This window comes from Chelonoidis abingdonii, chromosome 4, assembly GCF_003597395.2.
Source record: "Chelonoidis abingdonii isolate Lonesome George chromosome 4, CheloAbing_2.0, whole genome shotgun sequence".
Classification (NCBI taxonomy): Eukaryota; Metazoa; Chordata; order Testudines; family Testudinidae; genus Chelonoidis; species Chelonoidis abingdonii.
Genome location: NC_133772.1, coordinates 148,996,523 through 149,017,360, shown reverse-complemented (window position 1 = coordinate 149,017,360; position 20,838 = coordinate 148,996,523). Strand labels below are relative to the sequence as shown.

At 40.9% G+C, this 20,838-nt stretch overlaps 2 protein-coding genes across 8 annotated transcripts in view; one reads left to right on the top strand and one right to left on the bottom strand.

Moving 5' to 3' along the window:
• The first annotated feature begins 563 nt into the window (after positions 1–563).
• On the top strand, positions 564–19,509 carry PCNX4 (pecanex 4). Of its 6 annotated transcripts, none has more exons than XM_032783212.2 (12): positions 876–1,194; positions 1,650–1,768; positions 5,747–6,473; positions 7,181–7,360; positions 7,455–7,963; positions 8,826–8,926; positions 9,074–9,196; positions 9,451–9,814; positions 13,647–13,750; positions 14,361–15,412; positions 15,716–15,902; positions 16,441–19,509. In XM_032783212.2, exons 3-12 carry the CDS (start codon positions 5,785–5,787, stop codon positions 16,690–16,692), a joined length of 3,561 nt encoding a protein of 1,186 aa, XP_032639103.1. In that variant the 5' UTR covers positions 876–1,194; positions 1,650–1,768; positions 5,747–5,784; the 3' UTR covers positions 16,693–19,509. The 6 variants fall into 6 exon arrangements, with proteins under 6 accessions (XP_074921860.1, XP_032639103.1, XP_032639104.1 ...); XM_032783213.2 differs by having other exon boundaries at positions 876–1,213; XM_032783216.2 differs by lacking the exon at positions 876–1,194 and adding an exon at positions 3,077–3,154 and having other exon boundaries at positions 1,347–1,768.
• The window catches only part of DHRS7 (dehydrogenase/reductase 7), a 44,346-nt gene continuing 41,627 nt past the window's right edge, over positions 18,120–20,838 (bottom strand). For both annotated transcript variants that reach the window (XM_032783219.2, XM_032783218.2), the window contains 2 exons: positions 19,146–19,361; positions 18,120–18,493 (listed from right to left, as the gene is read on the bottom strand). In XM_032783219.2, coding sequence (XP_032639110.1) covers positions 18,455–18,493; positions 19,146–19,361 — 255 coding nt within the window. In that variant the 3' untranslated portion in view covers positions 18,120–18,454. The remainder of the gene's footprint in view (positions 18,494–19,145; positions 19,362–20,838) is intronic.

Sequence of the window (20,838 nt, the reverse complement as noted above, 5' to 3'; positions counted from 1 at the left end):
CCTAACTGGTGAGCAGGGCCACATGCCACCAGTGGGTCTATACGGGGCCTTAAGTGTGAGGGTGGGGCGGGAACAAACGTATGTTTTAACTAAGTGCTAAGAGCGACCAGGGCTTGGTTGGGACCCCGGCTCTTTCTCCGCAGCGAGCCCCAAAGGGCATTACGACTAAGTACGGTGAGGGGCAGGAACGGCCAAGGCAGGGCGGCAGGCAGTGCCCACCACCCCCACTGAACCCCCCTCTCAGCCCCCAGGTGTCCTCTGAGGAATCCATCCCCCCGCCCGGGGCGAAGGCAGGGTCAGGCCCCTTGTCCCGCTGGTGCCCAGCGTCAGCAGAGGCGCAGCAGTGCCCCAGGTCGGCCCTACCGAAACCACGAGCGCGCAGGGGCCGCCGGTTGTACCGACCCTAGGGACACAGCCTAGGACTAACCCCCCGGCCACGCCGCCGCCGCGGTGCGTGCAGTAGGCGGCCGTGGCCGGGTCCCCTGACTGAGGGCTGCGTCAGGCGGGAAAATGGCGGCGGCGGGGGGAGGGGGACGCAGCTCCCTTCGTCAGCGCGCGGGGCCGGGAGAGCCGGAGCCAGCGCCGCCGCTGCGGAGAGAGCGAGAGCGGCCCCTGCCGCCGCCGCGTCTGAATCCCGCGCCCCCGCCTCGCCGCAGCGGCCTAGGCGGAGTGGGAGGATCCCCCGCCAGGCGGTGCCCGCTTCAGTTCGGTTCCTGTGGAAACCAACGGGGGTGGAGCGGGGGGATTTGGGTCCGCGAGCCGCTGATGGGGCTCCGCCGCCGCTGTGCCTGGGGCTCGCCGCGCCCGACGCCGGGGAGCCCGCGCAGCCCCCAGGTACGCGGCTTACCGAGAGGCGCTGACCGGGCTGTGCTGCCCTCAGGGCTAAGCCCCGCCAGCGGCAGCCTGGCGCGCTCCCCACGCCGAGCTGGAGTGGCCGGCCTCGGGCTCCACTGGGGCCAAGCCCGAGGGCTGATTCCAGAGCCTGAAAGTGCCAGGGTTTGTGGGGGGTTGTAGGGGCTGTGTCCCCGGCTGGGTGGCCACTGCAGACATTGACAGGGCACACAGTCCTGGATGGGGAACCTGTTGTGCTAGGCGCTGTACAAACGCAAAACAAAGAGATCGTGCCTTCCCCAAAAGATATTTGGGATGCTGCTGTGGGAGCGGAGGGTGGGGTGTGAACAGGGCTGACTCCAGGTACCAGGGCAGGAAGCAGGTGCTTGGAGTGGTTAACGGAGAGGGGTGGCACGTTCGGCTCTTTGGCAGCAATTCGATGGCGGGTCTCTCAGTCCCTCTCGGAGGGAAGGAGCTGCCGCCGAAGAATGAAGTGGCAAGGTAGAGCTGCTGCCGGCTTTTTTTTGTTGTTGTTGTTCCCTGCTGCTTGGGGCGGCAAAAACACTGGAGCCGGCCCTGGGTGTGAATGCTGGCCCTAGGACTAAGACTTTGATGTACCCCTGGGCCTTGCACTTAAAACAAACTTGACCTTATCTTTCTTAGTTTTTAGAACAAAGTCCGTGCAATTTGTAGGTGACCCTTGATCTGACAAGAGGTTTGTGTGTATGCAGCTATGGAGCTGTAGTGTGTTAGATGAGTCTTCCAAAATCGTCATGATCAGTTGCTAATCCAAGTACAAAATCTACTTCTGATTTTAGGGTTTTATATTGCCACCCCCTCATCGTGATAGCTGAGCACCTTCTATGAACATTTCATAGCAGTAATTAAGTCCTTGATGGACTTCACGAAGTCTCTGAGGATTAAAACTCTGCTTGGGGTAGGGGTGTGCTTATTTTTGTATTTATTTTATTTGTTTATGGTTGTTTGATCTTACTGATAGTTTCATGTGATGGGAGGTGTTGAGTATTGTGGCCTGGCTTGTACTAAGCAGATGACTTCTAAATAACCCCAAAGCCTTATATGACATAAGTTAAAAAATGAAAATTATACAAATATAATCCTATGTTTTGCTGTGAAATACTAGAAGTTGTCATTCATCAGCTCACTCTTTCAGCCTCTCCAAGAAATTTAAAGCTGCTCTTAACGATCTAAGCCCTGTAGAAGAAGGATGGTCTCATACATAGGGCACTAGCTTGGGATTTGGGAGATTCGGGTTCATGTCCTGACTCCACCAATAACTTCCTATGTGACTTTGGTCAAGTCTCCTTGTACCTCTCTTCTCCATCTGTAAAATAAGGATAACACATCTCTACCTCAGAGGGATATTGTGAGGCTGAACACATTAAAGGATTTAATGGTTTTCAGATACTATTGGGTAATGGGGATGATATAAGCAACTGAAAAATAAAGGTTTAGAACTACGCTGGTTATGTCCAATTGTTGTTGTTTGTATTGTAGTAGTACCTAGGAGCCCATTGTGCTAGTGCGAATGGAACAAAAAGCTGCAACCCCCCCAAGATCTTGCAATCAAAGTATAAGACAAGGGACAACAGATGGATATAGGTCAGGGGAGTACAAGGAAACAGTGAGACAATATTGATCAGTATGATAGGCAGGTATTAGCACTTCAGTGATCTACCTATTGTCAGTGTTTTTGTAGGCATCCCAGCAAAGGACACTAATGAGGTAGCTTTGCAGATATTTTGTGGGATGCTTCTCCCAGATGAGGGACAGCATGGGAGAAAACACAAACGTGCTTGTTTAACAAATTAACAAATGACATCATGGGCTGATCAGAGGTGGGAGTTGATGCTTCAGTAATGAAAGAGAGAAAATAGGTAGGTTGGAATTAGGCCATGAAGGGCTTTGAAAGTGAAGAAAGGTAGCTTATGTTTGATGTGACTGTTGTCACCCAGGCCAGCAGGGTAACCAGGCAATGTGGTCAGCCTAGAACTGTCCACATACTTTAGAAATGCAAACTAAGGGTAGATCCTGCAAAGAGTTACTTTTGCTGGGACTTGTGCAGAGGTAACTATACATACGTAAGCTCCTGTTTGAAGATCTGGCACCAACATATTTATCAATTCAGAGGTCAGATAGAGATATTTAAGATTACATGGTTTCCCATATTTGTTGGGCTTAAGTCTCTGATTTCTCTTACAAATTTGTTTATTTTTTTTTATAGTGCCTTACAATGTTTCTGTTTTGCATTGCACTCGGGTGGGAGGACTGTTTATACACACAGATTTTAAATTTTATGCAAGTATGTCTATTATTTATGCAGAACTTTGTAGTGGAAATATGTTTATTTAACAAATAAAACATTGTTAAATATGTTTTATTGGTTAATATTTTGTTTATGGTTTAGCAAATATATACTTAGAAACAAGAACGCAGACTAAACTTGAAACAAATAACACTGTGGGAAAACCATAAAATCACAGCTGCCAGGGAAATTTTATTTAAAAAAAAAGTAAAACTTTACCTTTGGTTTATGTTTCCTTTAAAATTGAATTTCTCTCCTTTACATGCCCCCACAGTTTTTCACATATAGCCTGGCACTGTTGCACACACAGCACTTTAAAACATGCTATTTAATTTTATTTATGAAAGTTCCAGTGACTTCTGAGCAAGCTTAGAATGTCCTTTTTTTTTTCCAAATGTCCCTTTTGAACATTTTTACTAGGGTGTGTCCATATTGCATTTATAAACTGTAGAACTGTTTGTAATGAATGCCCTATCCAGTATCTGCATGATTGGCAGGATTTCCACATTACATTTTAGTTGCTTTCAGACATGATTGCTGTTTTCACCTCAGTTGCAAGGAGAATGCAAATAATACCACAACATGCAAAGTTACAACAGAAGAAATGTACAATACTATGTAGAGAGTCCTCTGTGTTATAAGGGCAGCAGATTAACAATACTTCATGGCTCTAAATTTTATTACTGAGTATAATGTATTGATTTAGCCTGATATCTTTTAGAGAAAATGCCAATTATTGACCAGTAACACTAATTTAGAGTATCTTGATGCCTCTCATTTCCATTATTTCTGATGGAATGTTGTGATGCCCAGTGTATGCTTGCAGACCATGTGACTGTTTCCTTGGTGAATGTAAACTGTACATTGTGCACTAAAGCACTTAACAAATATTAAATATAGTAGTGAGAGGATACATGTCAGTGGCACAAGCACATTTGTTTCTCATTACACCTATAGTGCTGTTAAAAATGGGGTGCAGTTTACTTGTCAGTTAGAAGACAGCTAGTATAAAACACTTTCTGCATTAAATCTTCTAACTATACCTGCAGGTACCTCATTTAAAACAAAAATAGTGAGTTGTTACACAGTAGTTTTTTCTGAGTCCTGTTCTCTGTCCAGGGCTTCAGACTGAGTACTCCTGTCTGTTGCGTCTAGATCCTTGCTTCTGTGATCAGTAAGAGAGCAAAACATACATTTATATCATTACGTTTGTAGAGTACAAAGATATCTCCTTTTAAAAGTTTCCTTACCCTTGAGTAATAATTCCTTTTGGATGTCTACCTATATTCACAGTTGGCCCAGAAAAAATCCAAATGGAAGCAACAACCCTATAAATGGTTTGCTGGCCTTGCTGATTCATATATTAACAAGCATATTCTGAATACATGTTGTGCCTGTTACAATTAGGTCTTCAATTTTTTTCTCCCGTATTACAGATGGGGAATTGGGTATGTCAACCAATAGCATTCATTGTCTACTTATTACATTTTCAAACAAGCACCTTGTGCGTTCTCCTGTGCTATCCCTCTGTTGTATGGAGTGCCCCATAAAGATCTACAAAGCTACCTCACTGTACTACTTAAAACTCTTGCTGTCAGTTTTTTTGTAGAGATGGCAAACAATTAGGCTAGTGGTCTGCTGAGGCCACTGCCCATCGTGCTGACCAATATTGTCACATTAGTTTACATGTACTTCCCCATCTGTGTCTTATCTTATACTTTGATTGTAAGCCTCTCAGCCCGCTGCTGGTCTGGGGTCCCGACTGCCGGCCCCTTGCCAGCTGGGGTCCTGGCCACTGGCTCTGCTCAGCCCACTGCTGGCCTGGATGAACAGAACCCAGGCTGAGCAGGGTCGGCAGCCGGGACCCTGGCTGGCAGGGGCCGGTGGACGGAACCCCAGACTGGCAGCAGGCTGAGCAGCTCAACCTGCTGCCAGTCTGGGGTTCCATCTGCCACCTGCATTGCCAGTCTGGCATGCAAAATCTCTTACTGGCATGCAAAATCTTAAATTAATGAAGACTTGGCACACCACTTCCCAAAGGTTGCCGACCCCTGATCTAGACAGCCCTAGTTTTACAGGGAACTCAGTGTGGAACTCCTGTACGCACATGGATCCTCACTGAAATCGATGGGTTTCTTCCTGGACATGGGTGGCCTCCCATTTGAAAGTCCTTGGGGGATCAAGGCTTAAATCACAAGTTGGAATGGGGCTAGATGTAAATTTCAATTCTAGACAAGTGCTCTGTTGTGAAGGTGAACAATTCATTTTATTAATTCCAAAGAGTAGAGGCCATGTTAAATTAGTCCTATAATTCTTCACATAAATTCTGCAATGGTCAGTATATTCTGTATTTTAAAATATGTTGTAAATTTTTTCTCTATTTTAACAGTTTACTTATAGTCCTTAGAGTTCAGTGTATTCTGCAGATAGGATAGATGATGTCTCCTGAAATTCACAACATGAGAATTCCATATGATTTTACAAATGAAAACAGGACAAAACAATTATCTTTATTGCCTACTTGTGAAGTTTTTAATGTGTCATTTAGTAACACTACCTTATTTTTCTTTATCTGCTGTTGTGTTACAGGAAAGATGGGACTCATCCAGGATTCCTGAGTAATAAGAATGGGTCCAGATGTACCTCTCCTGAATGATTACAAACAGGAGTTCTTCTTGAAGCGCTTTCCACAGACTGTTTTGGGTGGTCCCCGATTTAAATTAGGCTACTGTGCGCCTCCTTACATATATGTGAATCAGATCATTCTTTTCCTGACACCATGGGTTTTGGGAGGAGTAGGAACACTTTTGTATCAGTTAGACATTATGAAAGACTATTACACTGCTGCACTTTCAGGAGGACTGATGCTTGTTACAGCACTTATTCTCCAGATGACAAATCTGTATGCAAGACAGAAAACAGTGACAGTAGAAAGAATGCAAATTCAGAATACCCTAAGGGATGAAGATGAGTATGAATTTTCCAGCTGTGTGGGTTCAGAGACAGTTAAATTTATTATTCCAGGCAAGAAATATATTGTCAACATTGTTTTTCATTCCTTTCTTGCTGGGGTAATGTGTGGGTTGGGAACTTGGTATTTGCTGCCAAACAGAATAACCTTGCTGTATAGTAACATTGGAGGAACTGTTGTGATCTTTGTGTTTGGATGGGTAACTATTTGTATAGGAGAATATTCTTTAATCATAAACACAGCTATAGAGACAGCTACTTTTCAGGCGCTGGATACTTATGAAATTACTGCTCTGATGAGACCGTTCTATATTTTTGTCTTTATTGCAGTGGATCTTGCACACAGGTAAACTTCTATCATGTTTATATAACTTTAATGTTGGCTTATATCTGCAGTTTGTCGGTAAATGCTATGAAATAACTCTCTTGAAAGATTTGTATTAGAGATGTAAGTCAATTGTATAATTTTCTAGGCTGCTTCTGGATTTTTCCAATAGAACTTAATGCTTTTATTTTGCTTTTGTAGAAAATTAAGAACTTAATAGCTTTCAAGAAAAGTTAGGTGGAGACTGAGAGGTTATAAGGTTAGGATAGTTAAAATGGTCACCCTCAGTCTTAAATTCAGTACTATTGGAAGTAACTGTTTGCCTCACTGTCCTTTTAAGGATCAGTTATCAAGCAGTATATTTTTACAGCTTTTAAATATCTTAAAATATTTATACCAAATATAGTACTTTAAAATTAGAGATAGGCCTGATTTGGAATTATAGATTCAAATACTGAACATCAGAAAAATTTAGATCTGGATTTGAACTTTCGGCTTCTAGTTGTTGTCAGTCTGATAATGTCCAGGCATTAATTTAAGTATATTTATTTTTGTGGGTGTTTTTTTTTTTTTTTTTTTTTTTCCAAAGTCTGACTATATTCTGACATTTGACTATAGGATACATAACTTTTATACTTCTGAATGTATCGTGTGTTAAACTTGAAGTGCATCTATATATTCAGTATCTTCCTTTCATAGGAGTCAAATACATTTCCTTTTTCATCCAGGTTTACTGTTAACATACCAGTTTTAGAACAGACAAACCAGATTTTGCACATCATTTTTCTATTTTTGCCATTTTTGTGGGCATTGGGGATTCTGCCCCCACTTGATGCACTTTTTCTGTGGGGAATGGAACAAGTGTTGGAGTTTGGCCTAGGAGGTTCACCCATGTCAAGTAATACAAGGTAAATTTTATTGACATAATGATCAAATATAACATTGTAGTTTATAAGCTATTTTCTTTTCAATCAAATCTTTTTTTTTCCCCCCCTTTTTCAGGTTGTTAGTAATGTTTCTCATTTCCACTGGAACAGCTATAGCATCATATTTCATTCCCAGCACTGTTGGTGTGGTCCTCTTCATGACTGGATTTGGGTTCATACTCAGTCTTAACCTGAGTGAGATTGGTCTAGCCTTCAAGCACACCATGATCAGCCATTTAGCTTCCAACAAGTCTAAGTCCAGTGGCCCTAGGATACACTCTGTGTGGAAGGAATTCTTCTTCTATTTGACTGTCTTGACATTGGCTCTCATAGAAGCCAGCTTGCTGCATCACTTTGCTGGTTTTTCAGCATTTTCCAAAGCCAGTCCCCAGGCTATAGTGAGTTACATTCTGATCATATTACTTATAGTTATGTGGATTCTTAGAGAGATTCAGGGAGTGTACTTGTTTGGAGTCTTCCGAAACCCTTTTTATCCAAAGGATGTCAGGACTGTGACCATGTTCATGGAGACTCAAAGAAGGCTTATGAAAGTCGGTGTTGTCAGAAGGATTTTACTAACACTAGGTAGGAATACCTTCTATATACTATATGTAACATGATTAAAACATGGCAATAACATTTCTCTATGTGAGTTAAAATGTATGTGCTAAGAAGATTTAAATGGCTTAAAGTTTTTCTTGAAGTTTTACTTGTAGCCTTGTGTGCACAATTAATGGGTTCAGATTTTCAGAAGTGACTAGTGATCTAGAGTGCATGAAATTTAGGGTGCTCAATTTGAGGGACTGACTTTGAGTGTGAGTGCTCCATGCTTTCTGAAAACCAGCCCCCTTTAAGGAGTGTAGGTTTAGAACCCCAAAATCACTGGTCACTTTTGAAAATCTTTGCTGTAACTTTGATAAAATAGTTCTAAAAGAAAACTGTTTTGACCCTGGAAGTCAGTCAAAATATTTGTTCCTTGCAACTTCCTAATTAAAGGTTTAATACTACTTCCATTGAAGTCAATAGCACATTTTCCACACTCTTCTATGGAACCAAAATTTGGCCCAGATTGAGTTTGTTTGTGTTGATCTACCAGTTTTGGGACATAATCCTGCAGTGCTTATTCACATGTTTCACTCATTTGAGTATTTCCATTAACTTCAGAGAGACTAATCACAAGTTAAGCATGGGCGTTAAGTGCTTGCAGGAATGGGCCCTTTGTGTTAAAATGCCACCTAATTTTAACCTTTTTTTTTGAGGGGGAGAGGGAAGTTCACGAAAAAAATTACTGGTTTAGTGGTGGCAATTCCCATTCACAAGCTAAGATTTCCATTCTGCAATGAGCTCACTGCAGGATCTGGAGCCAATTTATGGACTTTGGTAGAAATTGCAAAGAAAAAACGTTGATATTTCTCTCGTGTTTTTTTTTCCTTTTTTTTAATTGCAGTGTCTCCATTTGCTATGATAGCATTTCTTTCATTAGACAGTTCCCTACAAAGTCTCCATTCTGTATCTATTTGCCTTGGATTCACAAGAACCTTTAGAATGGTAATTTTAATTTTTTTCTAATTTGTTAGCTTGTAGAAGAATTTTTTTCCAAAAGAAATAAGAAGTGACTTGGAAGAAATACTCCAGGTCAAGAAAAGGGAGAAGGGGCAGATGCTTGGTACAACAAATAATCAGTCTCTGTTTTAGGTTTGGCAAAATACAGAGAATGCCCTGTTGGAGATGGTGATTGTATCGATAGTGCAGATGTTGCTATTTAATACAGATGTGTGGTGGAACAGAAGCCTTGATACAGGAATCAGACTCTTACTGGTAAACCTAATTTTAATTTTGATTAAGCAGCTAGCTATTGCATCCTATTCTTTTCTTGCCCACTTATTCCAAAATTAGGGCTCAGGGCTTATGAATATGGAGACTGAAACTCTATAGACATGGATTCTCACTTGGTTTAATAATTAATATTAAGTGTACTAAATAAAACTATGTAAACCTGAAAGAACTCTAGCAATGCTGAATGTGACCAGATACCTAAGAAAAATATTTGATTATTGTATGTATCTCAACAGGCTGGTGTCATTCGGGATCGATTACTTCAGTTGATCTCAAAACTGCATTTTGCTGCAGCTGTTCTCTTGACATCATGGACAGAGAAAAAGCAACGTCGGAAATCTACTGCCACCTTAATAACACTCAACATTGTTTTCTTCCCAATTGTATTGGCCTTCATTGCTGTCTCTGCATTACTTTCTTCCCCCATGCTGCCGCTCTTCACTCTACCAATATTTTTAATTGGGTTTCCTAGACCTATCCGAAGCTGGCCTGGACCTGTGGGTGCAACTGCATGTGTTTGTTCAGATACCATGTACTACCAGCAAGTGGTTCCGAGTCTGGCTGCTGCACTACAGTCTGCACTAGCATCTGGTAGTCTCGGTAGGTAAACTGTAGCTGTATAAAATAATTTGCAGATAATATAGTTAAATGCTTTAATCTGTGTAGCCTCTATTGGAGAACATTGTGATTTGCAACCTCTACGTTAAATAAATGCGCTCACTACCTAGATTAAAACTTAAACAGTGCAGTGTTCCAGGGCTTATTCAGCTAAGAAAAAAATAGGTGGTTTCTGACCTTGCTGCATTCTCTTAATAGAGAATGCTATGATTTAACACAGTGACACAATGGTGGCAAAACTATGTTGCACTTGGCATTCCTTATTTTGAACAAGAGAGGATGTCTGTCTAAAAGATCTGCCTAGGTTTAATTTAAATCTATGGGCTTAATACATGAACCACTTGGTAAAATTCTGTGGTCTGTGTTATGCAGGAGATGAGCCTAGAGGATCATAACAGACCCTTCTGGATGTAAAATTTTACAAAAGATTGTGGCATGTATTTATTTATTTTTAATGATACTAAAAGGAAACAAAAACCAAGATTATTTTTTTCTCCGCCAAAGAAAACATAATTGCTGAAATTGCAAGAAATTCTTTTGACAAACACTTGGCACACGTAGCCAGAATAATCAAGAGCATGTTGCCCTACTGATAAGTTAGGAGTATTTACTTTTGCTATCTTACAGTGATGGTGAGTAAGGGAGGCATCTTAGCATTCAAAGGTAATTGAATCTAACTTCATTCACACTTTCGGAGGAAGAGATAAATGCAGAAACTTTTGTCAACAGCCCTATGCGATGGTTTTGGTACAAGGGCTGAAGAGACTTGAAGTAATTGTTGGAAGCTTCCCCACAAAAAGAGAATCCCCACTCCCAGTTCACTCTTCCAGTAAATAAGAGAACATCTTCCTTATTGCTACTATGAAAGTGCAGTCTTGTGGCACTCGTGCCTCAGATTCAATATTTTTTTAAAAATAGAAAAAATTACATGCTTTTTAAAGGGATAATCTTTGAATGGACATCTCCAAGCAAGAGATCATGTTAGGATTTCAGATCATTTAAAGATGAAGCAACAATGCTTTATGTGCCACTATTTTAATTTAAAAATAAAAACCTAAACTACAGAGAAGATTTTTTAGTAGCTTTGACAGCCCAAATTTTAAAATAATCTTTGCAAAAAGGTAGCAAGAAAGTGCACTTTATTAGCCAAGTGGAATATGATTATTTTTAATTTTAACTATAAGCTAGTGGCTAGTTTTTACTGATTTGTGTTTTATAACATTCTGAAACTAAAATTCACTGTACAAGTCAAAGATGATTTGAACGTGAGTGAGGATGCAAATGAACAATGTGCTGGCAGCAAACATGCATTGTCCTGTTTTGGAATATCACAGATGTGCTGGAGAAGTGACAGCTGACTAATCTAAGGCCTGAATTAAGGAAATCAGTTAGATAGCAAGTTTACCCATCACCCTTTTACACTGAAACAGAGTAGAGGAAAGCAATGTGATGTTTCTGTGGGAGGGAGAGCAATCTACTGGCTAAAGCAGTGAGCTTGATTTCAGGACTTTTAAGTGCTAGCATTGCCATTAACTTGACACGTGCAAGTCATTTATGCCTTAATTTTCAAATGCCTACTAATTTTGGTTGCCTCGGGTTTTTTTGTGGTACTCAACTTGATGTCGAGGCCCTGATTTTTCTTCCTAGTGGTGCTAAGGAACAGCAAATTCCATTGGAGCTGTGGGTGCTTAGTATCTCTGAAAATTAGTCTGTTAGAGTTTCATGTGGGACATCCAAAAAATGGGTACACTTGCAAAATTTAGGCCTTAACATCTGCTTAAACGTCCGTAAAGCAGGCATGATACTACCTCACAGGTGGATTGAGGTTTAATTGATATTTATAAAGCATTTTGAGATCCTTAAATAAAAATGCCATAGAAGCACAGCTGCTTATTATTAATACTGTCATAAATCAGTGCTTGGGGACTATGGTGACAGGCACTTTAGAAAAGTCTTAAATAGATAAAGGATGACTTAAGCATTCCCAAACTCTCTTACGAATCAGGTAATTTAGACAAAAATGCAATTGTCTTGCAGAAGTTTTTCCCTTCTAACTGAGCAAGTAAAGGTTAACTAAAGCATGTCTTAATGGTTCTTGGATGCAGGTTTATTAATTTAGAAATTGGGAGCCCATGTATGAAGTCTTATTTGGTTATTGTTCTCTTCTTCACTCTCCATTAACAAAAATATGATGTACTACAGTGATTACAGACTCATAGTGAGGAGGGCTAATATAGAGTCTGTTGGCTGGAGGACTGTTCTTTTTTAACATTTTTAATTGGGTATATTCCACAGTCATACACGTGTGGAACTCCGGTTGATATCAGTGGGTGTGCTATGCAGGGAATGACTGCCAAAAAGAACTGTTTTAAATGTTTAGTTATTCTGTTGAACAGTGTTCCTTGAATTACACAGTTTTATTTCTTCCTCCTCCTTTTCCCTGCAGCCTGACCCTCTGCTGCTGGGGGAGTCTCTGAATTCCCTTTTGTGTACACATTGATTTTTCACAAAAGCAAGAAATCATGGGAGCTTTCTGTTGGCTGAGAAATGCTGGGTATGACCCCTTCCAGGGCCCACTGCTGCTGCAAAAAAAATGCTGAATTAATTTAAAAAGTTGCAAGGCATGCCTTGCTCTGTCTTATCTTCAGGATCATCAGCCTTGCTGATACAGGGGGTAATAGAAGAAACATGATCCTATATTTTAAGAAGCTTGCCTCCTTTCCTATATTTCTCTCTCATCCCATTCCCACCTTCCTTTTAGAGTATTTTAAGTACCTTGCACTCCTTTGCTATTTCTCACTTATTTTATCTGTGGCTCCCTCTGTCTCCATGCCCCACAGTTCTGTTCCTTGCTCTGCCCAAGACTCAACTGTGTGATCTTGGACCAAGCCATTTACTTCGCTTGCCTGTTGTAAAGAGGTTAACATCTCATAAGGTTGTCATGAAGCTGAATTAATGTTTGGAAAGCACTTTGAGATGCTCTGCTGAACGGTTCTATAGACGTGCATTGTAGTAGTATTATACAGCTTATGTATATATGTAACTCTGTAGGCAAGAAGATTAACTTGGTTTCCACTAACTTTTCCCAGCTTGCCTCGTCATTTATATTTACACTACCTAAGTGTTTCAGAATGTACTGTAGTCATTGTTCTGAACACAGTATTTGGATCCAGATTTGCACCTTACTTGCTTTGGTTTCTATTCTTGACCCAACACAAGGTAGTTTAATATAAGCAGCAGTCCATAATCTAACTAAAGTTGTAGACACTAATGCACAAAGGCTCAATCTATACTGAAGAAAGTATGGCAAAAAGCAGTGCTTGGAAAACTCTCTGTATACACAAATTCACCAAATGTTTCAAGATGTTTTACAAGTTCTGGCTGTAACATCCAGGAACAGGTCTCCAGCTCAACCAGTGTAGTCTACAGTAATTTCTTTATATTGCAAGAGGAAACCACAAGCATTGCAACTGCCCTAGTTCTGCTGGCCATTCTAACCCCATTCCACAAGGCAATGTCTCATACTGGCAGGTTGCCCCAAAGCTCCAGCTAGTAACGGTTGCGGGCACTATGAGATATGTACATCAAGAAGCCAGGAATTCACTGAAGTAACACCTGTGCTGTGCTTGGCCAACCCAAACTGATTCTGGCAGAATCAGTGTTGCTGTGTAAATGTGCTGGGCTGTTGCAAGGACATCACAGGCCACAAACTATTTCATACAAGAGTGTCTGCAATGGTTTTCTCAATGTACAGAAGAAACCTTAATCAACAGAACTGAACAGTAAAAGTTAACTTTTTCTGCATCTTTTTTAGGTCTCTCTTTACCTGGATCACACTACTTGTGCCGTTTTCAGGACAGACTGATGTGGATATTAGTACTAGAAAGAGGCTTCACATACTGCTGTGTTAATATTAAGGTGAATATTTACTGAAAACTTACCTAGTCATGTTTTGGAGAAACAAATTTGTTTCTGTGGAACTTCCTGTAATAGCACAAGTAACACAAGTTAGGTTACATAAGGTTAACACATTCTGGGTGTGTAGCTAATTTAGTTTTGCAACTGATAGGGTATTTTGTGCTGCACCGTTAAGTCCGTAATAATACATTTGAAATGATCTGAAGCACATAAGCAAGTTATGACATAGAAGAAGTGTGGGGGGGAGTGGGACTACTAAATTAGCAAGTACGGAAGTACTGTATCACTCGTCCTGTGGCTCAAGACATTGTTTTTAAAAACAACTGTATATGGTTGATCTGTAAGGGGCAAAGGTAACATGGCAAATAATGTGCAAGGTTCTAAAGAAAGTTCAGATTTATTGTGTCTGACTACAGATGTTAAATACAATCTTATATCGTATGATGGGTGCTATAAAAAAAAAATCTTAGCTTCATTGGTGCCAGAAATATTAGAAATGGAAGTGTGTCTTCAATTGCTGGAAATAATTTTTAATACAAGAAAATAGTATTTGTTAGCATTGCTTGTGCGGCCAAAGAGCAAAGATGACTTGTTTCCATTTGTGCTATAGGGGCTAGAATTGCAGGAAACTTCCTGCCACACTGCAGAAGCACACAGAGTGGATGAAGTTTTTGAAATGGCCTTTGAACACCAAGAGCATGCAGAGACTTTCTCTCTCAATCATCATTTTGGAAACATTTTAACCCCTTGTACCGCTCTACCTGTGAGACTGTATTCTGATGCCAGGAATGTCTTGTCTGGAATCATTGATTCACATGAGAACTTAAAGCAACTGAAAGATGATTTCCTTAAAGTGCTTGTATGGATACTTGTCCAGTATTGCTATAAAAAGTCAAAAATGTGCGAGAAGCTGGACAAAACAACCAAGAACAAAGAATGGTCATTTCCATTAACCCAGCCCAAAGCATTTGACAATGCAGTAGAAAAACTCAGACCCATAAAGGATGAAGATAGCTTTAGTGTAGATACAATTGCAGATTGGACCGATGATAGTGATCTTTTTGATCTTGACCCCAGCAGAACAAGAGAAAGAAAAGAAACCGAGCCATTGGAAGCTACACCAAGAACACTTTTGTCTGTTCCAGGGTCAGTAGAAATGGAGAGCGCAGTTGGTGCTCTGCAAGAGACAGCACCCGAAGATAAACTCTACAAAGCTGTTGTGCTTGGACTCCCTGCTGTAGACAAAGGAAAGAAGCAGGAAGTTGTAAGCGTACCTTTAGTTGAATTTAGCTGCTCTTACTCTGAGTTGCTAAGCATACCTGAAGAGTGGAGAACTGCACCCATACCTACTTCCAAACTCAATGAGAAGAGGCAGAGGTTTCCAGAAGACTGGTACCATTTTGTTTTGAGTCAACTGGATTTTTTTCATTTGAAAGAAAAACCTTCCAATTTACTTGAAGACATTACTAAAGACAAAGCTTTGAAAGAGTTGTATGTCCATGGTGTATTGTCTTGTTGTTTTGGTTTGTTTGGACTAGACAATACAGTTCCTGCTCCTAGTCATGTATTTAGAGCGTACACTGGTGGCATTCCCTGGTGTGTTGGTTTGGATTGGCTAACTGGAAAACCAGAGCTGTTCCAACTAGCACTGAAAGCATTCAGGTAAAAAGCCATGTGTATTATAAAACAGCATAATGCTGTCGGAAGAGAGTATTTGGCTTTCAGAGCTGACTTTAAACTATATGTAGTGAAGAGAGATTTGCTATCTAAGTGACAGTAAGTCACCATATTCATTGAATATTTTGCATTCTCCATGATCAATCAATAGTGCCCATGTTTGAGCTAACTGAAACAACTAGAACAACCTGTAAGTGGGTTATCGTACCTACATTGCTTTTGATAACTGCTTTGTCCCTCTCTCTGAAGTTTATACTTACTCTAGACATTCTGTTATGCATCTTTCAGATATACGTTTAAGCTCATGGTTGACAAAGCAAGCCTGGGTCCAGTAGAGAACTTCAAAGAGCTGATTAACTATCTGGAAGAATATGAAAGTGACTGGTACATTGGTTTAGTATCAGATATTGAGTGGCAACAAGCAGTTTTACAGGAAAAGCCATATCTTTTTTCTTTGGGACATGATCCTAACATGGTAAGGGGAGAAACAAAATGCTAGCAAGCAACATTAATGTGTTTTTTCCATGCTCATTATTTTAATGTGCATCTTACTTCCAAGACTTTACAGAGAACTTCACATCCAAAGAACAAGTGAATGCTTGACAAAATTTGTCATTAGTACTGCTGGAAATTGCTGGACAGCTGTTCTGCAAATGCAGCAGCATTTGTTAACTATGACATGGGGATAGTCAAACATCCAGCTATTAAAGATTCAACAGTTCTAGTGAATATATGCAACAGCATAGTCTAGAGGCCTATACGCCGTTCATCTTACACTAAATATTAGGAAGGGACCAGTGCATGACACACTATTTGGTTCAAGGCACTGCAGTATTGAAAGTCTCACTTGTTAAATTGCAGTCTTCACAGTTTCGCTGTTGTTGAAATTATGGAAGAAGCAGTTTTAAAAAGTCAGTACCCAGAATGATGCTAACTATTCACTTTATGCTCTGTAACTGAAACATTTATATTCTGTTAGTGTACTGAAAATTAAATGTTGTTTTCTTTCAAAGGGAGTTTACACCAGCAGAGTGCTTACCCTTCAGGAATTGTTAGTGCAGGTTGGGAAGCTCAACAACGAAGCTGTGCGAGGTCAATGGGCAAATCTTTCATGGGAGCTGCTGTATGCTACCAATGATGATGAAGAACGCTACAGTATACAAGCTCACCCAGTCCTTCTGAGAAACCTTACTGTGCAAGCAGCAGACCCACCGCTTGGCTACCCTGTTTATTCATCTGCATCTCTCCATGTGCCTTTGTTGTAGGCTGTTGAAATTGTAAGGTGGTTTTTTTGTATTTCCTATCTGTAAGTAGGAACCAAACACTAATGCTGCATTTGTACAACTAGAAATATGAAGATCTCATTGAGTGGCATTGGATGGCAGTTACCAAACCAAGGAAACCTAATTTGCACAGAAAAGGTGCTAGCTGGAGGCAAGAACTTTAGAATCTGTTTTTTCTCTGCTGCAACTACCTAAACCCCTTTCCCTGTGTGGCTGCCACACGTCTTGATCTTCACTTCAGAGAAGAGATACTTAGCTCTGGCCACTAACTGTTGGTGGTGCATTTTTATTTTTATATAGCTCAACCGGTGACTTGCATTCGTAGGCAGGTTACAGCTCATTGTAGTATAGTGAACTGTAGAGTTGGTAACCAAAGTGTGCATATGAATATTTATATGAAATTTTTATTCTGATCATTTTGTATTTTGATTTTATTAGAACTTGTTATGTATAACTTCAGATCATTTTATTTAATGTGTATTACCAGCTGCCCGTTCACAAAGGAAGCCTTGGAGTGTTTCTATAAAAGTGCACACTAGCTACTCCAAGCTTCCCCTCCTCCAGTGTAAACAAACCATTATGGGGCTGTATGTAGGCAGGGGGGTAGTTCAGGATGCAGGAGAGCTTCCCCCTTGCAGTCCCCCCTCCCCACAGCTCCCTCCCAATTCCACCCCCAGCATTAGCCCTGTGAAGGGCAACAGGGCACTGGACTTCAGCTGGGCAATCTAGGTGTGTAAAGCTATTACACTGGAACCTGTTTGACTGCCCAAGCCCTTCAGCAGAGTAGTCAGACTCTTCCACTTTCCTGTGTAGGAACAGGAAGGAGATGTTCTAGCAGGAGGTGGAGTCCTTGCTGACTTGGTGTCCAAGACAGCTGCGACATTTAGAACTGATTACCTGAGCAGAACTCTGCTAAAAGAAGACAGGGCTCGGCTGACAATTACTTCTCCCTTATGTAAAGAGGGGAAGTGCCTTCCTCTAAACAATGCAGGGCTAAGGGGGAAAGCCACAAGCCTGCTGCATCCACTCCCATCCAACCTGATTAGGTGTGCGCACAGCTTATCCAGCTTCAGTGCTGCCCTTCTAGAGTAGCCCTCACAAGCAATGAACACACTTTCCCCCTTCATAGCTTGGTTGATATTGGTTCTGAATGTCAGCCCATGGTGCAACCAGCTTATGGGGCATGAGGCTTTCAGGGTCCAGGAAGGGAAGAATCTGGGCTGGTGGGTGGGGTCTGTAAGGTGTCAGAATGGTGGAAATAGGATCAAGTAGTTTATGCTGTGTAGCTGCCCTCCAAATACAGGGTAAACTCATGGCAGCAGAAAGATCACAATAGGGTTCCTGTCCTCCTATTGTTTTTATAAACCTAAAGAATGAATTTATGGAAGGCCCTGCAACAGTAAAGCAGATATGTTTACAGACATGCTTTTTTATTCAAGAAATGTTCTTACAGTCACATTAAGTTGCATTTGTCAGGTTACATGATAGCAAAAATGTAAGGAATAATTAAAAATATAAAGGCCTTAACTTGCAAAGATTAATAGAGGACAGAACTCCCCCAGCTATAGCTACTGCTTTGGTTTAGAATCCTGTGGCACCTTATAGACTAACAGATGTTTTGGAGCATGAGCTTTCGTGGGTGACATGCATCTGCCACAGAATTCTTTGCTGCTTTTACAGATCCAGACTAACATGGCTACCCCTCAGATGCTTTGGTTTAGTGGGGTTCTGTGCAGGTTTCTCTTCAAGCTTTCTTCTTTTTAGAATAGGAGACATCAGCATCCTGTAATAATGAGAACACAACACCTTTTAATTAATATTTTCCTCCATTTTCTATTTAATTTAGATTTGGAAATCCTTCACACAAGATGGAGTTAAAAAAATCTCATTCTACTTGTGTTTGTATTGTCAGCATCTGATCACATACTGTTGTGCAGCAGGACACCTTTAAGTGTGCACATGAAACTTTTGCTACTTGAATTTAGAATGCTTAACCTTTTGCTTAATATAGGTTTTTCTACCTAAAATGAGGCTTTTGTCTCCAACACAGCTTAAAGTATGTGACACAAGCAATACTTACAAGGAAGTGAGAGATTGTCAGCCTGTCTGAATTCCAAATATATTGCTCAAGTCACTTTAAATATTATAGTAGTGACAGCATGGTGCAGGCCAGGTCTCTAGCAGCTGCTCAGTATCCAGCTCTGAACCTACATTTGTGCGCTGCAGACTAGATACATTTGAGGTGAAATGTTTCATTATAAGCATAATGACTTCACTGTTCTGCTGTTTGAACAGCAATAACCCATGGGGCTGTATATTCTTGTGTAGTGTCCAAATGTGGTACCAAGCAGGGGGGAAGATGAATGGTAGACCCAGAATGCAGCCTACAGAGAGATGAAAGGATATACAGGAACACCTTGTTAGGTATGGCTTACCACTCCACTCTTGAAGTTTTTTATTCTTATTTTGCCCATCTTGTTCAGAAGCCACCATGCCCAGGTGGGTGCATATTGCCAAAGGTAGCAGATTGCTAGATATGGGTGATCACTGATCCAGGCTTCTTTCAGATCATTTACTATGCTGACCAATGTAAGCCGAACGCAACGATCAGTTGGCATTTTGTGGGACTGATCACCGGTGTTTTCTAGTGACTGAGAAGAAAAGAGGAATGATGAAATGCTACAGAACTTTTGCCTGGAGAAAAAATACTTCATTTCTCCCCATCTTTGGATTTCCTGTGTACCCATCATCACAGCACTTAAACATACATAATTTAAAATAAAATGTCTGTCTCAATGATTTTCTCTCTTCTTCCCTCATTTATACTGCATCTTTAAGGGTGGTTATACTTTGTTTTGAAATGGATCACAGCTCATTGCATATGTATCCCTGAGAATAATAAAATACAGGTCTCTTGTGACTTTGGGCAAAATAGGCTGGTCAGAGGACTGGTCTCTATTCATTTTATATGAACAGTGTAGGATTTGGGGTAAATGAAGCCTATATAATATGCCTGGGCCCAAAGTGTGCTAGAGAAGACATTTTCCTCCAAAGGCTACAGCAGCTCTACCCAGGCTACTTCATCCCAACAGGTACCTGGCCCTATGTTACCCTAATGCATGGCAATGGGCTGGAAGATGTGCATAGCAACCAGTGCTCGAGTCACAGCTTCCCCTCTCAGCCTATACCTGCTACTGTCAGAAAAGGGAACACCTCATTGAACTGGGCTCCATGCAGAGTATATCACTTGCTACACACTCAGACATTTCAGCCTCTCTTCCACACAGCAGAACCACATGGATTCTTCAGAGAAGGGGGGCCACTCCAGCCCCCTCATTCTAGAATATTCATCTTGTATTGATTTCTGGGTGGGAACAACTTCATGTAAGAGTCATGAAAAAGTAAAGCACCCGAGTTGGTTTTTTTATGCCAGCTCCTCCATTTATGGTGGTTTTTAAGCTGAGACGTGCTAATAAGCCTCCAATCACTGAGAAGAAGCCACTGCAAGTATTAGACAACTTGATATAGCAGGGCTGAATAAAACTGGATTAACTGGTATTGAAGTCAGAGGACAGTAGTCCCACTACACTGCAGGCTTGAGGACTAGGATTCTAAATAAACTAGTATGAATGACACATTTTAACTCTTAGTTTTGTGAATTGTGTTGATGTGCCAGTGGAGGCTTCCACCACTGGCAGGAGCATTACCTTACATAGTTTCAGCATATAGAAAGGAGATGCTCTTGACCAGGATATTATAGATGTTCTAGTTCACTTAAGATGTGTTGTATCTGGCTGTGAAAGATGTGTGTTATATGCACACTTGTTTTGAGACCCTCTTAGCCCTAGGCCTATTGTCCCAAAAAGAAACCCCACGCCACTTAGTCCCATGATCACATTAAGGACACTTCCCAGTCAAAAGGCCCAACCAGAATGCTTTGCAATCTTACACGCTAATGCTATGATAAGTATTTAAATTTTACAAGCCTTAAACCATTCTTTAAAACCCAATTAGGTCCAAAATCTGACCAACTTAAACCTGGCTTATAATTTGGTATAAAATAAGAGTACACACTGGATTTTAGAGTGGATATTTAAGTTTCCTATCCTGCAACTGAGACATTAAGCG